The sequence below is a fragment of the Heliangelus exortis genome, chromosome 1 (assembly GCF_036169615.1).
Source record: "Heliangelus exortis chromosome 1, bHelExo1.hap1, whole genome shotgun sequence".
Taxonomy (NCBI): domain Eukaryota; kingdom Metazoa; phylum Chordata; class Aves; order Apodiformes; family Trochilidae; genus Heliangelus; species Heliangelus exortis.
Window position 1 is genome coordinate 145637532 of NC_092422.1, and position 17083 is coordinate 145654614.

General features: G+C 50.9%; 3 protein-coding genes across 6 annotated transcripts; 2 read left to right on the forward strand and 1 right to left on the reverse strand.

The window, feature by feature from the left end:
• Positions 1-598: 598 nt before the first annotated feature.
• CBY1 (chibby 1, beta catenin antagonist) lies at positions 599-3276 on the forward strand. The gene is made up of 4 exons (XM_071731009.1): positions 599-976; positions 1649-1754; positions 1839-1954; positions 2961-3276. Exons 1-4 carry the CDS (start codon positions 899-901, stop codon positions 3039-3041), a joined length of 381 nt encoding a protein of 126 aa, XP_071587110.1. The 5' UTR covers positions 599-898; the 3' UTR covers positions 3042-3276.
• A 499-nt stretch (positions 3277-3775) lies between these two features.
• On the forward strand, positions 3776-5903 carry TOMM22 (translocase of outer mitochondrial membrane 22). The gene is made up of 4 exons (XM_071731000.1): positions 3776-3937; positions 4051-4169; positions 4480-4597; positions 5090-5903. The coding sequence occupies exons 1-4, from the start codon at positions 3830-3832 to the stop codon at positions 5162-5164; spliced, it is 420 nt and encodes a 139-aa protein (XP_071587101.1). The 5' UTR covers positions 3776-3829; the 3' UTR covers positions 5165-5903.
• Positions 5904-6094: 191 nt separating this feature from the next.
• On the reverse strand, positions 6095-16614 carry JOSD1 (Josephin domain containing 1). 4 transcript variants are annotated; one of them, XM_071730969.1, is made up of 5 exons: positions 15857-16614; positions 14476-15304; positions 10189-10317; positions 9884-10078; positions 6095-8477 (listed from the first exon to the last, which is right to left on the reverse strand). In XM_071730969.1, the coding sequence occupies exons 2-5, from the start codon at positions 14658-14660 to the stop codon at positions 8378-8380; spliced, it is 609 nt and encodes a 202-aa protein (XP_071587070.1). In that variant the 5' UTR covers positions 14661-15304; positions 15857-16614; the 3' UTR covers positions 6095-8377. The 4 variants fall into 4 exon arrangements, with proteins under 4 accessions (XP_071587070.1, XP_071587080.1, XP_071587089.1 ...); XM_071730979.1 differs by having other exon boundaries at positions 15862-15998; XM_071730988.1 differs by lacking the exon at positions 15857-16614 and adding an exon at positions 15690-15804.
• Positions 16615-17083: the final 469 nt, after the last annotated feature.

The following is a 17083-nucleotide window of genomic DNA, read 5'->3' on the forward strand; positions in this document are numbered from 1 at the left end:
TCTCCCTTGGTTGTTTATCTGCAAAAACAAGCAAATAAATAAGTAACTCTCAGAAAGCCTTTCACCCAGTTGAAGCAGTTTAGAGAAGGCTTAAGGAATCACCAGGCAGCACACCTCAAGCTTGCTGCAGCCCGGCCACGGGAAGAGCCCCATCTCCTGCCCACCACCTCCTCCGCCGCAGCCTCGGGGGCCGTAGCGGGCATCCCTTCGGCCAGGCCCTCCGCCGCGGCCTCCCTGCCCGCCTCCCGGGGCGGCGGCCCCGCGGCACATCCCAGCAGCCATCCCTCCCGCTTCCCGGCAGCCGCCACCTCATCCCGGCAGCCCCGTTAAACCCCATTCCCGCCCCCGTCGTCTCCATGGCAACGGAACGGCCGCAAACCGCTGCCGGGGCGGGCGGCGGCAACGGCTGAGCCCACCGGCGCCCGGAGGGACGGGGAAGCAGCGGCAACGGGAGCGGCTGCCTGGAGAGGTGCTCTCATCCCCCCACACCCCCCACTCCGCACCCCCCACTCCGCCGGTGGAACAGGCTGGCCTAGCCGCCCCCGCACCGCGGGGCTGACCGTACCACTCCGGGGGAGGGGGGGGAGATGGCGGGAGGGAAAAACAGGGCGAAGGGGCCATCCCGGTGGCGGCCCGTGGGGAGGGGGAACAGTCTCCCCGCTTCTCCCCTCCTAACTCCCTCCCCTCAACCCCCTTCCCCCTGCCCCTGCCCTGTGACGCTTCCTAACAGGCCGGTGAGGAGAAGCGGGGTCTGCTGTGAGGTGAGAAGCGGGTGCCAGGAGAGGGAACCCCCCTCCCCACCCAGGCCGCCTTCCCGCCTCATCGCCTCGGTGCTTCAGGGGCTGCCCCACCTCGGGGAGCAGGGCCAGGCCCTCGGGAGCACCCCATCCCCCCAGCCATGCCTCTCTTCGGCAACACTTTCAGCCCGAAGAAGACTCCCCCCAGGAAATGCTCCTCTCTCTCCAACCTCCACATGGTGAGTCCTGACGGGAATGCTTGCTCGGTGGCCGGGGATGAGTGGCTTCTGGTGTGAGCACTTAAAACCTCTTACAAAAACTCCCAGCCTTGCCTCTTTGCCCAAGCAGCACCGCTGTTGCAGGTTGATGGACACCAGGTAAGAAGGTAAAAAAATAGCTCGGGGCAGAAGCATTACAGAATGGTTTGAGTTGGAAGGGGCCTTTAAAAGCCATTTAGTCCAACACCCTTGCAGTGACATCTTCAACTTCATGAGGTTGCTTAGAGCCCTGACCAACCTAGCCTGAAGTGTTCCCAGGGATGGGGCTTCTACCACCTCTCTGGGCAGCCTGTCCCAGTGTACCACCAACCTCATTGTAAAAAATGCCTTCCTAATATATAGTCTAAATCCACAGCCCGTTGTCCTATCATCATCTCACCTGCCCAGAACAGTTTCACCTAAAACTTGTTTCCAATGGTGTTTAAACCCAGGGGGGTGAGTGTATGTTTGGGTGGGCACAGTAGCAAAAAGAGACAGTCCTCTGCCACATCAGTACATGGCTAAAGGAGGGTATCAGGCTACAGAGCCAGTGGGACCAACAGCTTCCATTGGAACTCTGGTTGCTTAGAAATGGGAGAGCAGTGACTGGATTTGAGTTTCTGTCAAACACTGAGTCAGATCTTCTCCCTGCAGCTGGATAGATCGACCCGTGATGTTGAGCTGGGCCTGGAGTATGGCATCCCCACCATGAACCTGGCTGGCCAGAGCCTGAAGTTTGAAAATGGCCAGTGGGTGGCAGGTAGAGTGCAGCTCAGCATGCTTTGGTCTGAAGTAGCCACGGTTGGCTGACAATCTGTGTTTTGACCTTTCTCTTTCCTTCCAGAATCAGGAAACTTCATGGGGGAACGTAAGGAAATGCAGCGCTTGCGCAAACGCAACCAGCAGCTAGAGGAGGAAAATAACCTCCTTCGACTGAAGGTGGACATACTGCTGGACATGGTGAGCCTCTGCCCAACCTCCACCTGCCTGCAGTGGCAGAAATGCCCCAGAAAAGGGTGCTGGGACCAAATCTGTTCTCACTGCACCTCGCTCTCTCTGCTTTGCAAGACAGCTGTAATGGCAGAGCAAATCTGATCTCCTCTGCAAGAAGAGGGGAAGGTCTCCTGCAGCAGAGCTTGGCTGTAGTGAACACCATGGCTGGATTAGAGAAGAGTCTCTGAGAGTGCCATGTCTCCCCTTTCTGTGTGAAATATGGCATTTTTCTTGCTACTCTGGTCTCTGCCCTAACTGTGAAACCAAGCTACAGCCACCCTTTCTGGTCACAGGAGATGAGAGCTTCCTTCTGCTGTGACAAGTGGTGTGACATCTATATGATGCATAAGCCTGTGAATCCTGAAAAGATTTCCAAGGCCTAAACAACCCAAAATTTAGCCTTACCCAGACGCCTCAGCTTTTACACTTAAAATCTCAAGATGTTTCCAGTGAAATAGGAGACACTTGTATTCTCAGGTCGTGACATAAAATCAGAAAAGCTGCTGAGGCACAAACACCTGGATGCTTGCTCTTCTGCAACCCTCAGCAAGACAAGAGGGCACGGTCTCAAGTTGTGCCAGGGGAGGTTTAGGTTGGACGTTAGAAAGAATTTCTTTACTGAGAGGGTGATCAGACATTGGAGTGGGCTGCCCAGGGAAGTGGTGGATTCTCCATCCCTGGAGATATTTAAAAAGAGACTGGATGTGGCACTCAGTGCCATGGTCTGGTAACTGCAGCGGTAGTGGATCAAAGGTTGGACTTGATGATCTCTGAGGTGCCTTCCAACCCAGCCAATTCTATGATTCTATGATTCAATGAATATGAGGTGCTTCTCTGGGGGGAGAGCCACCTTGGAGTCCTCTCAGGAGCCTTTGCATCCTGCCATACCTGTGCAAGTGGCTGATCTGGTGTTAGCCCCGGGGGGAGGTCCAAGAAGTAGCTCACCCTTCTCACTACCCAATGTGTGTTTCAGCTCTCTGAGACCACAGCCGAGTCCCACCTGATGGAGAAGGAGCTGGAGGAACTGAAGCACCACAGTCGGAGGAGGAAATGAAGAAAAAGAGGAGACTGGAGGCTGGGGGGGTGGGAAGCCCTGAGCTTCAGCTGGGGCTGGCCAGGGCCTCCTGGCCGTGCCGGTACTGTGTGTAGGTACTTTATTTTATAGGACCATGTTATGGGATTTTATTTTAAGTGACGAGGTGCCTTCAGCATTAGGTGGTGCTGCGGGTACCACGTATCAGCTGGCTCGGTGCCATGATTCTGTTAATTAAAGCTCACGTTGTTTCTCAGACCGCTTTGCCTTGCCACATTCCCACCCCACAGCCCAGTGCCTGGTCCCCTCTTTCCTAATGCAGCCTGAGAGGCTGGTGGAGAAAATCTGCTTCCAGGGGGGACCGTCTTGCCTCCTGTGCTTGAAACACGGGGCAACCTCTGCAATCCCCCCAGATCTGTGGCCCAGAGGGAACCTGTAAGGGGCTTGTACAGTGTCACTGCTCGCCTTTGGCTGGCGGGATGCTGGAGCTGATTGTTCTCCGGGGTTTTACAGCTTATATACATAAACATTTACATTGAAAAACTGAATTCTTCGGCTGTTTATTACGCAAAGGGTCGTGCTGCCGGCGGGGGGGAACCGAGGAGAAGCCGGGGGGTACTGGGGAATACCGGTGGGTACCGGGACTTGCGGAGGGAAGCGGCAGGAGCTCCTCCCGGCCGCAAGGAGTCGCTGCCTCCCCTGCAGCCCGCCCCGCCACTGCCCCCCCCCCCCCCCCCCCCCCTCTTTCCGGCGGCGCTGCTGCCGTCTTTCCGCTTCCGCGCCGCCCCCTCCGTCCCTGGCTTGTGGTGATGGCGGCCGCGGAGTCCCTCTCTCCGGAGGAGCTGCTGCCCAAAGGTGGCTCGGGCAAGGCCGAGGAGCTGGAGGACGAACTGGAGGAGGAAGAGGACGACGAGGAGGTAGCGGTCGGGCCGGCGGCGGGGTGGGCCGGGCCGGGTGGATCGGGAGGGCAGGGTGACCCCGGCGGGCGGCTCAAGGCCGGTCAGGCCTGAGGCGGTACTTGTCCCCGTAGCTGGACGAGACGCTGGCGGAGCGGCTGTGGGGGCTGACGGAGATGTTTCCCGAGAGCGTCCGCTCGGCGGCCGGAGCCACTTTCGAGCTCTCGCTGACGGTAGCGCAGAAGATGTACAGGTCAGGACGCGGCGGGATGGGCCGGGTCGAGTGGGAGACCCTCGGGAGCGCGTCCTGGCGGGTGCGGGGTGGCTCCGCCCGCTCCCTCTGCGGCTTTGGCTGGGGGTAGCGAAGAGGGGAACGGCGTGGGCCCCGTCATTATTGCTGGCCGGCGCGGGCAAAGACGGCTGAGGAGGGCGGGGGAATGTGCTGTGAATGGGCCGGATCGGGGGCGGAACTCGGGGCGGACGCTTTTGTCTGAGGCACGGGAAGAGAACAGCTCATGCCTGCAGACAGCAGCTAAAGCACCGGTTTACTTTCTTCTCCACAGGTTCTCCAGGGCAGCTCTGTGGATTGGGACCACCTCCTTCATGATTTTGGTTCTTCCTGTTGTCTTTGAAACTGAAAAACTGCAGATGGAGCAACAGCAGCAGCTGCAGCAGCGACAGGTGAGACGGGAGCATTCCAGCCCTCTCTGCTGGAGGGCTTCCAGGCTCATTCTCCAGTGTCAGCTTGGGGGCCCCACACCTCCTCCTGGTTACCAGCTGTTGGAGGAGCTCAGGGAAGAGAAAGATTTTCATTTGTTATAAATTATGGTTCATCTCACCAGGAGCTCTGGTTGGATGTTCCAAGGGGATGATCTTGCTGAGTCCCAGTAACAAGGCAGTGGCAAACACCACCACTGGGCCAAAATGCGCAGCAGGGAGCACACATGGGCCTAACCCAGCAACATCCAAGCCTGCCCCACGTGCATTTGGTGGGGTTGAGCATTAAACTTGGATGTTGTAGCAGGGGAATAACTGATATTGCAACACCTTCTGATGTTGCAGCTCATATTGCTGGTACTTTTAGCATCCTGCCGAGCGGCTGTGGGAGGGGAAGGAGGTGCCGGGCAGCCACGCTGTGTCCTCAGACCCTAAGCTGACCTTTTTACCTTCCAGATCCTCCTTGGACCCAACACGGGGCTCTCGGGGGGAATGCCAGGGGCCCTGCCACCACTGTCAGGAAAAATCTAATTTGTGGGAGCTACCTTGGATTCATATCATGTGGGAAGACCTTGAGATGATGACATGCCGAACTGTTGATTTGTTGGGTCAGGGCATTTTATTTTATTTTATTTTATGTTTTTTCGGTTGTTCGGTTTTTTTCTGTTTGTTTTTGTTTTCCTTTGGGACATTGACCTGTTCATTATGTGGGGGGGGGGGGCGGGGGGAAAGAAGCCCCCCCTCTGGACCTGACAGTGGCTCCTGTCTGCCTCCTCCCCCTCCGCAGAAGTCTCGATTCTCTCCTTTTATCCAATCAGTGCGCCATAGCCCCTCACAGACTTGAACTGGGGGGAGTTCCTCTTCCAGACTCCTTGTGCCCACCCCTCCCCAGCCACCCCCCCCCCGGGGCACAGGGCAGGTGGTGGCCAAACAAAACAAACCCTCTGCTGGCTCACTGGGAGCCAAAGGACACCGGTGGTAGGAGGAGGGACCTTCCCCGCGGGTGAAGCCAAGGAAGGAGGGGTGCAAGGAGCCATGGAGATGGAGAATGCTCTCCGGGAAGACGTGCGTGCAAAAACACTTTCACTGCAACTCTGCGTGTGTGTGTGTGTGTGCGTGTGTGTGTGAGTAGTGAGGGAGCAGCAGGCTGGGTTCAAGACGATCACATCTGCACCGGTCCTCTGCCTCATAAAGTAGAACTTGGGATGCCGGCTGCGTATTTTTTTGTATTGAATATTAAATAAATCCAACCTGAGCAGTGTGGTTTTAATAGATGTCCTTTAGGAAGGCTCAGTTTTTCCAGAGATGTTTTTCCAGATCCTTCCATTTAATGCACAGGGGGACAGACATGGCTTTGTCACCCTCAGGAGGCTGAGGAAGCTCCATATGGCACATGGGAGCGCTCAGATGCTCCCGCCTCAGCACCACTGACTGATAATTGAGGTTCATAACTTAGAAAAGTTTGTTTTATAACCAAAGAAAAAAATTTTATTTTTCCTTTACATACTTTGTTACAGAACAATTGAGTTGAACATACAGAAGTGATAGGACATTTATATGGAAATAAATTTTTTTTTCCATTTTTAATATTTGGTTAACCAAAATACATCTCTGTAAACAAACCCAAGACCAGGCTCTAACAAAACCAAACAAGCAAGAAAACAAACAGGGGCTTCCCCCACTCCCAATCAGTGGGACTGGACAGGCTCTCCTCCCCTTGCCTCCCCATGGGTGTGATCCTACACCTTCCCTTTACCTGAGCAGCTGGATCACACTGTTACCCCTCCTCCACGGGAAAAGTGCCAACACACAGGGAGTGGAAAGTAGCCCCAAAATATTTTAAAACATCTTTGCATATTGTGCACTGCTCTGTTGGCTTGCAGTTTCCATGCAAACAGGGTTTCTCCAAAGTGCGACTTTAATCAGCATAGAAAACATTGCTGTTGAGATTTATTTTTATTTTTCTTCCCCCTCTTGAAGAAATGGCTTCAAGTCACGAGCAGGACAGCTGCAGGCTGCACATCCTGCCTGTAAAGTGTTTAAAAAGTCCACCAGCTGGTATTGGTCACTGGAATGTATTACGAAATTGGACTTTCTGTAGAAACATTGGGTCTTTAAAACTGAAGTGCAGCTCGCCCTTGGCTGTGGGAGGCTGTGCTCAGAAGACTGCAACACGGTGCTTGCCAGGCATCTGGGGGTGGGTGAACATCATCACGCGGCTTCTGTTCTGTTAGGAAGGTGTGAGTGTGGTGGTCTCTCAGGTTCGAGCACCCGCTCATGCATTTGCGGAGCTCTTGAGAAAAATATCAGAGAAAAGGTAGTTGAAGCCCCTCCCTTCACAAGCTCTTAACACCACTAATGAGGCCGCCTGCAGAAAAGAGGAGGATCCTTCAAGCTCTGTCATGTCCCAGAGACTGCAGTTGAATGGAGACCATGCCATATGGAAAGGAGGGAATCAAGCAGCAGCTCAGCCAGGAAGAGCTGAACACAGCGGTCTCCAAAATTCAGTGTTTCCTCCTCCTGCTGTGGAAGGCATGACTGAGCTACAGCTTACCCCAGTGACTGGGGATTCCTCTTAGTGTCTCCATGTCTAGTTTCCCCATGGAAGGGAGGGGAGGAAAAAGCAATTAATCTGTTCATGGAATGTTTGTTGGCTAATGCTGTGTAAGAGGTTGGTTCAACTACCAGGCCAGGGTCTCTTTAATGCTCCAAGGCTCTGGTGGGCCCCTGTATCTCCCACATTATCAACTAGTAACTAGGAAAAAGGGAAAAATACCCTGACAATTACAAAAGCTTCCCTCCTCAGCTATTTTTGCTTTGTAACTTTACCTCTTTCTGGGACATTTCACATGGTGTTCATGACTGTGGGCTACACTTCTAGAAAGAGGGAAGTAAAAGGGAATGAATTCCTCTCCAAACCCCATAAGTTTTATTCCTGTATCCCAGCAGCCCCATGCAAAAAACCAAACCAGATTCTAAAGAAAAAAAAAACAACCAACAAACCCAACATAGCACAAAGAAACCCAAGCAGACTACTGGCTCTCTCCACTCCAGAAACCTGATACTTCTCAACTGGCCTGCATTTGCTTTTTCCACATTGCCTTGGCCAGCCACATGCTGCTGAACAACTGCTCAGAACATATATAAATCCCTGGAGACACTGGGGAAGAATCCTCTAGCTACCCGAAGAATTTCTTGAAAGGTGATGTTTTTATCATTGTTTTCTCATTCCTGGCACGAACCATCCCTAAGAAGCAGAGGGTTTTGCTGAGCACCGTACCATTCCTAGTGTTTGAGAGTGTCCTGAGAGACCCTTAGGAGTTGCAGCCATCTTCATGACGACTTGTTTTGGAGGAAGTGATTGGGAGGGCAGTGTCCCACCACACACACACAGCCTTGGCCGTGAGGTGTGGAAAGGGAGGCCAGAGGCATCTGGACACCCTCATCCCAAAGCCCAGTTTCAAAGAGCACAACACCCTCTAGTGAGCTGAAGGGCAAGCAGCTCATCCACCTTTGCAATTAAAGTGATTGCCTTCCAGTTTCCTCTGCTCTGCCCTCAGTTCTTCCCCACCCACCACCCCCCCAATGTCCTACACTGTTGCCCTATTGCACCAAGGAAGGAAGAGAAGAGCCTAATGAAGGAAGTTCCAGGTGAGGAGAGTCAGGGCACCGTTATCCGGGTTTCAGAATGTTGGAGTTGAGTAAAGGGGAAGAACTGTAGTGGGAGGGCAGAGTTGGTCTGGGTCACACATCAGCTCTCCAGCTCTGATGTGCTTCCACCTCCTCTGGCACCACCAGCAGGAGTTCACAGTTCTTTCCTCTCAGCTGTTGTTTCAAAAATTTCCTATTGTGAAGAGAAACAGAAATAAGTGCTACTGAATGTAGAACTTTGTGGCCTTCCACTGTAAGTAAATGCAACTAACCCAGCAAATGTAACAAGAAATGGCTGGAAAACCCACACATGCCATCTTTTGTTATTTTCTGACAAAAAACCCCAAAACAAAAAAAACCCACCACCCAGAACTATTAAACTTTATTCAACACATCTCTAACCCAGCAAGTTACTGCAGAGTCAGATGAGTAGGATTTTAACCTCAGCAGAGACATCTATGGAGATATCACTTTGCGGTTTTCCAAGGTGGCAAATACAGAATTAAAACCCAGTTCAGTTTCTTTGGACTCCGAGATCAAGAATTCCACCAAATTCTAAAAGAATTTCAACAAATCAGGAACACTTTTGGGAAAAAAAAAAAAACCACCATCATTTGGACGTCCTTATGGCAGGTTGCAGATGCAGTCTGGTCATTTGGCCAGAGGGCTCTGTAGCCCCTTTCTGCCCATAAGCTTTTTCTAATACCAAACTCTGATTATCTCCAGTAACTATGAAATTAATGCTTCCTCTGCTAATTTTCAGCCCAGATTTCCAAAATTCCTTAAACTGGAAGCCCTCATCTATGGATGAAGAAGAACACATGCAGGATAGAATCCACCAGAAGCTTTGCTCGGTAGTTCCAGAGCTGCATTACTTTATCCCAGATCACAAGAGGCTGACATTGACTTAAGTAAGACTTCAACAGCATGGTAGACTCTGCAAATACTGCTTATGTGTAAACCCCATCTCACTACAAGATGAGGCAACAAAGCTGTTAGCAGGCTTTAGAACAGGATGGAGCAGAAGCTGAGCAGCAGCTAAGAGCAGGTGAGACTTTACAAAGTAATTACAATAAGCATCTTGTGTTACAATTGAAGAAGGGAGTCAAGCCAGAAGCACAGCATACACTTATGTAGGGGGGTGACTCGCAGCAAGCAGCTTTCACTGTTGTTGGGAATAAGGCTGCACTTCCCATCTGGGAAAGCCTTTTGCAGGGAGCATGCACACAGAGATCCCTACTGAAGGGGCAAAGAGATAACTGATACTCTCACATCAGAGGAGAAGGTGAGGCAGAGTACACCTGGTTGCAACTGTCACTAACATTAGATTCGGCCTTCACCTTCATCATTGGTGACAGAGCCAGCCATGTAAGAGAAGATGCAGGCTTCTGAGTTTACAGGGGTCACCTCTGGCAAAAGGATTTTCCTAGTTTCCCACAAATAGGGCATAAATCTAAGCAGAAAAAAGAACTTTATTGCTACTTCAGTAGCAATCTTTGCTACTGAAGGTCAACCACAGTTTCAACAGCTAACTTACAGATTCCCCACCTTCAGTAAAGAAGGGTTTGCAGAGCAACAGGATACATAAAGAAATCCTACCTGAGCTCGCTTTCACCTCCAATCCACTCGGGCACCTTGAGTTTGGAGTCGAGGTTGTAGTACGTGCCTCCCACCTCCCGGACACAGATCCAGTGCTGTCGCTTGAGGGGGAGCTTCAAGGGGCCCCAGCAGAGGCTGGAGGGCAGGTTCATGATGAAGCCCATCACATTAGACAGGGCAATGACGTTAACATCCCTGGAAGAGCACACAAAACAAGACAACAATAAAACTATGTTCTGGCTCTTTTCATCTCTCTTGTTTTTACAAGCAGCATCCATCTCTGGAATTCCATGACTGCTCAGTACCTGCGCTTGTCCCACCAAACCGCCTCGTAGCCTTTGGTCTGAAGTGCTGCCATGATCACATTAACATCATAGTTCCCATTCCCCAGCATGCTCTTCTTGTGGGGCGTCACCATGGTGTTGGGAGACAGCCTGCAAACAGAACAGAGGCTGCTCTAGACAGCATTTGTATTCCACAGTTCTGCTTTTATCTCAGAAGCCCATTTTCAGGGTTTTTGCGTTTAAACACAAGAGGTCTCTTGCAATACAAAGCATTCCACGATTCTATTCCACTCCCCTCTGGACTCAAAGGGGCTGAGAAGGTTAAACAATGCATTAAAAATAATTTTGATGTAAAAAGCATCCAAAGATCCTAGCTTTGATGTGAAAGAGACCGCAAAACAGGAAGCTCTTTCCCCCCCAGACACATCTTGAACTGGTACTTCTGAAGGGTGTTTCAATTATTTTTTTTTCCACAATTCATGGTTGGAGTAAATGCCAGTTTACCATTTAGAACAACAGCTATCACAATTTCAAGAGTTCAGCAGTCAATACCAGTCTTGAAGACTAGACAGCAAGAGGAAGACAGGTTGGCTGCAAAAAAGGTTTTTCTCCCCCAATTCCCCTACCCCAAGGTGGATGAAAGAAGTGTTGAGACACAAAGCTGAGAAGATATTTGAGCTTGGGAGCTTTCTAAAGCACTGTCATTGCTATAAGATGAAAAAGATAAATCTGTTTCTGTAGATAACTAAGCAGCTAACCTTGTTTCAAACAAACCTCTTTAGCTTTAGTTCATAAGCTTGCCTAGACCTCACTTGGATTACTACAGCATTTAAAAATAGAGAATTGCAGTCCATCATGTTACACACAAAAACATAAGACAGTCTTGACACAAAAGCAGATAATGGATATGAGACATAAAATATGAGCACAAGCAGCAAAAGAACCCAGACAGACACTTTTATTGTTTTATAGTTCCCCCACAAGAAATCTAGTAAGGATGGGAAAAAAACAAGGGGGTGAATTATTATGAAGATGACAGACAGGCTTCAACAACTGGAAGAGCAAGCACAGGGGGAAACTGGAAGCAGAGAAGAGCAAGGTCATGCAATGACAATCCAAAGACAGTCAAGCCTGGGATCAGTTCTGTTATGATAAGTTGCTCTTTTGATTGGTAAGGGCTCTGTTAGCTGGCTCAGAGTTCAGATGTTTCATATCCATGTTTCACCTGCCCCTCCCTCACATCAACTCCATTCCCCAAAACTCCTGATGTTTCTGCATGTTTCTTGCTCAGCCTTTAGCGCAGCTCAAGTTCTGCAGACACATTTCATCCAATGAAAATCCCTCAGCCCTTCTGCATTCCTCCTCTTGACAACATAAGGCACTTGACCAGAAGAAGCAAGCAATGGATTAAGGACTTTCAGGCCAACCAAAGCCAGAGAGGCTCTGGACAGGTAGCATTTTGCATCAGCTGTTAGTTTTCTTGCAGTGCAGCAGACTACAACAGAACAACCTACAGAAGGGGGAAGAGTCCAAAACAGCATGGTAATAGGAGAATCTATTAATACCACTGATGGACAGTTACAAGCAAGGCAGTGACACTTTCAGAGAATCATCATTTCCAGCCTCCAAAACTCTGCTGTATTTTATTCACCACAGAGATGTGTCTGTAGCTTGTCACAGCTCTTCCAGCATCTCTGTAAAGCAAGACTAATTGGTTACACTTCCTCAAGATCACTGCATCAACCTATTAACTCTTTTGAGTGTCAGGGAGCCAACAACCTTACAATTAACAGAGAGCACCCTTTGGGTTGCAGAATCACCCTCTTGAGGCACTGTTTTCCAGAGAGAAGCTTATTTGAAAGCTGAAAGAACACATTTATCTTTGTTCCTTCCTGTAGCTTTCAGAGTCACAGAAATTAGATTAAGTGGGCAGTAGAGGTGACACACGCAAAGAACTGGTACCTTATGAACAAACTTCCATCAAGAATCATCTCTACTCACACATACTTGGATAGGGTCCATAGTCATCAGCTGAAGGACTCTGTCCTGATAAGTAATTAAATTGCCAGCCCAAAATTATTTTTGTTTTATCTAGGCAATAAGCTAAGGAAGACTGACAGAGCTGGACAGAAATCCAGGTAATAATCCTCCAAAGCTCTCTAAGTCAGAAACTTTCACCAACATGTTTGTCTTGACACAATGGGCTCCAAGCTGCCTGTACACAGCTGTCTTTCCTTATCATGTTTCAATGCACAGACTCCAGTGAAGCAAAGAGATTGTTTGTATCTCCACAAAACATTTGGAACATGCAATCATACTTCCTGCCACAAAAGCCAGAGAAACATCAAAAAAGGTATTTCTTGAGTTAAAGGAAAGGAGAGAAGAGTGACAACAAAACCAGAGATTAGACCAAGTTTTGGCACACACTTGAGATGATTATCATCAGACTACCCTGGCCTTACGCAATGGGATGCAGGAAAAGACAAACTAATGATTAAGCAATGTGGTTCAATCATTCGTCAAGGGATTTGGTAAAAGCTAAGGAAAGCTTAAGCTTATTTGTGATTTTGTTACCTTGTCAACAGCGAGTTTAAAAATCACACCTTGAAACATTTCTGTAGCTTATTAAAATATCCACCAGTCCTTTATCAACACACAGAATACACCTAGGCACAGGAAAGACATATGGAATAGTAATGTACAAAGGACAACTAAACCCACACCTTTTCAAGGCAAGTCAAAGAGCTAGACTCAAGTAGTAACCCAACCGACGTGCAGAGGCACTGGAAATTCTTAAGCATAGCTCATCCATTTCCCAGAGGAGTTTCTACCTGGGGATGAACCAATCTGTGCATCTTGGTTAAAATATTAGGATAGAACAATACCAGGCTGGAATCAAAGACAAATTCTCCCTCCTAAGACAAGAGATCCAACAAGATTAAGATTCCAGGTTTTTGAGAGGTATCACGCTGCACACTAATTCTCCCTCACCAAAACCAATGAAAGCCAACTAATTAGATCATCACACTCCTTCTCCCACATGAACTGCCTTTGTTTGCTTCAGGCCAATAGCAATCCATCTGTGATTAAGATTCTGACAGTTGCTGGTCTGAAACAAACCACAGTGTCTTTACATTGGACAAAGAGTGCCTTGAACCTCCTGCTGTGCAGCTCCACTTGAACAATTTTATTTATCATAAACAGCATTTAAATCCAGTATTTGCTGTATTCCATCATAACTTTTTTTTGCTAGAGTCAAGCACCAGCACCAGAAATATGCTTGTTTCCAGGACAGCAACAGGCATACAGCTCCCTGCTCATCAGCACAGGATACCACAACCCCCTTGTCCAACAGCACCTGTGCAACCCCTGCCATGAGGCATGACTGCCTACCTGTCACAAGCACAAGATGCTGAATACCTGTTACAAGCAGTTGACAAGCAGCACTTACACGTTTACAACATCTGTATATTGAGTATCAGAGTAACCCTCTTTCCATATTAGATTACTTAGCTTCAGCAACGAAAGATCACCAGAATTTTCAAAGGCACAAAACGGAGAACTTCCACAAAGCATTGAAACACTATAAAATAAACACTGAGCAAAATATGAGCTATTGTACAGGCCACATTAATAATTTACATTTATCCCAGTAAAACTCAAACATATCTATTATCTGAAGCTTCTGGGAAACATTTAGCAATGTCACAGAACGTGGGGATCTAGCTACCAAAATTAAATCCAGTTTGAGAGAGCACAAAAGGTCTTGGTGCATGGAAAAAAAAAAAACCCACATAATATTTGAAAAAATTCACTCAACCAATTGAACAAGGAGTCATTCACTCGGCAAAGCTAATTTCAAAAAAGCTTACAAGTGTTGCAGTACTAAACCAGAAAGTTTTTATGATGACCCATTTGCCATTTCTGCTATTTTCACTCTCCGAGGCAATCCCAAAACCCATTATTAGCATCAAGATAACATTTCTACATAAGGCAGGGTCAAAAATACAGAAGATGGGGAGAAGATGCATTAAGTGGGTGGGGGAGAAGACAGCAGTCCAACCACATGACAGCATCTGCAATGAAGCCCTTGGACACAGAACTGGCAGTCAGAATAGTTTAAGAAAGAAGCAGAAAGATAATTTCTGGAGGAAAAAAAAATGTGGAGAGTGATTTTAAAGGAAAGTTACATTCAGTTCAAAGCAGTGGCATACTCTGAACACCCTTTACTCTATTTTTCCCCGCAAATGAGATCTGAAAATTCCCCTGAGCCAAAGAGGACTAATGCCAGCACAGAGAGTATCCTACCTCTGAAAAATCTCCTGTAGAGTTTCCCTAGTGAAGGCGTTGCTGTCCTGGAAGACATTGTTGAGGGCATGGAGAGCACACAGTTCCCTACGCTGCTTCTCATGGTAAATATGCAGTGGTGGTTGCTGGAGTGGCTCTGGTGATTCTGATTTGGTCTTCTCACCTTTCCATGGCACGCAACTCATTTTCGCATAGAGTGGATGGAGAGTAGGTGGTGAGAAAGGCAGGAGGCTGAAGTTTCTTCCTCCACAGTCACAACAGCAGCCCACTGCCCTGTTCTTCTGCAGGCTAGCGCTGCTTCCAGCTCACAGACCCTCCTCTTGTGTTTCAGTTTACTCAGTAATTGCCTCTGATGGCTGGTTTTAAAAACCACATAAAGATCTGCAACATATTTTCCCTCCTTCCTCTCATACCCCATAAAATGTAATACTTTCCCCTGCCCCCCCCAGAAAAAAAAAGTCAAAAGATATCAGTCCACTTAGTGTCTAGGTAACTGCTGGGATTTATCACATCGCTCCTTTTCTTCCATCTCCTTTGGTCTCTAGTGCCACTAAAAAGGTACCCAGAGCAGGTAACAAAAAAAAAAAAACCTTCCCTCTCCCCCCAGAGTGCCAAACTGGAGAAGATGAAGCCGGCTTCTGGTGCTGCCTGTGGGAGCACCAAGTGGTTAAGGACTTATCAGCTGCATTCCTCCATTCCTTTGGGAATGACTGAATCCAGGCAAGAAGATGCCAACAGCTTGGCAAAGGAAACCGCTCCTTGCTAGACCACAGAAAAACCCAAAAAAACACCTCCAGGCTCCGGGGAAGGCAATTCCTCACAAGTGACCCTGCACTCCGGTAAAGGGAAGTCTCCGTTAGCGACAAGAAGCGGCAGCACAAAGCCCGTGAGGGGCGAGGGGAGGGCAGTCAGCAGGCGGGACCAGCCCCAAGGCCTGCTCCTCACCCTCCCACCCCGCACACCCCCACCCCAACCCGGGGCAACGGCCGCTCCCCACAGCCCAGGCCCAGCCCCACACCCCCTATCAACCCCCCCGCCTCGGCCCCGAGGAGAAACCACCCGCCTAACCAACCGCACCCAACCCCCGCCAGGCCGCCGCCTCCCCTCCCCTTCCCTCCCCTCGGGGCTCGCCGACCGGGCCGAGGCACCCCGCTTTTTCCCCCTCAGGAGGGACGTGAGGAGAGGGAGCCCTCCGGGCCCCAACACCGCCTCACCCGCTCCTCGGCCCCAGCCGCCCCACAACCGCCGGGCCGCCCGCGCATGCGCGCCCACCGTTGCTCTTCACTCACTCACACACACGCGCGCGCGCACACGTCCCGCCCCGTGACACCCACACCCACCCACACCCCACTCACACCCACCCACCCACACCCCCACCCACCTTACCCGCTCCCCCCTGACGTCAGCGGAGCGGACCCGAAGTGGTGGCTTAGGGGCGAGGAGGAGGCGTTGGGAGGGGGGGGGGGGGGGGGGCGGGCGATTTGGGAAGTGTCAGGGGTCCTCCCCGTTCGGGACCGCGGCCCCCCGGGAGGGCAGGGGTTGTTCCCGGCCCCGCCGCTAATTACGCTGCGCGACCTTAAAGGGGGAAGGCGGAGGGGGAGTGGTGGTGGGAGTTTAGTTTCCCTGTGCTTCAATTTCTCCCTTCTCTTCTCGCCTGCTTAATTAATGAGGGCGCTGAGCCTCGCGCTGTGGTAAATAATCCCGGACAACTGGAGTGGTTTTACCGCCTGGTGAATAAACATGAATCCGCGCTTTCTGCCAAGCTGGAGCTGCTGGCGGTCGAGTAACAGGCCGGGCGGCTTCACCCGCCGCTCGGGGGGCACCGTCCAGCCCGTAAAACCTCTCAGCGGGCGGGACTCTCTTCTTCCCTTGGCGCCGACGTCCCGCTGGGGCTGCACCTCATGGCCTGAACGCCGGGGGCTCCAATGGCTGGAGCAGCAGGGGGGCTTTCCCTTTGGAGCCCAGGGCCCGACGGGGTGGCGGCCTCCTTCGGTCAGCCGCTCTGCCCAATCCCCTGACGGACTCCGGGCAAGGCGTGAGTGGTGCCGGCACGCTGGGTCCCCGACACCCAGGCTGCGCGGCGTCCCCCGCTACCCCAGCGGAGCGCCCGGGCGGGCCGGCTGGGCCAGCGACTTGAAGGAACAGCCGGAGCACTGCCTCCCCGTTCCATTGGTCGACACAACTGTCCGTGAAAAGCCTCCTCTTTCTCATTGGTCAGCCTGAGAGAGTACCCGCCTACCAGGGCGGGCTTTGGTCAGTGTGGCAGCGGCTTAGTCCCACCCCGTCGCCTGAGTCTTCTCGTTCGATTGGCTCTCAGGGTTGTTTGTCACAAGGGTCAGCTCTCCTATTGGAGGGTGAACTCCGGACATGTCGAACGGGCTGCCTTGTGTTGTGTATGTGTATGTGTGTGTGTATATATAGCAAACAAGCCGAGCTGGCAGTGGTTCTCCCATTGGCTACGCGCGCCTCTCGGGGGCGTGGCCTTCCCTCATGAATAACAATTACCCCGCCCACCGTTGTCATGGCTACCGGCTAATCGTCCCCTTCCTCCGCCGGCGATTGGCTGGCGCCGCCTTGGCGGGACGGGGGCGGGGCAGCCACCGCCTCC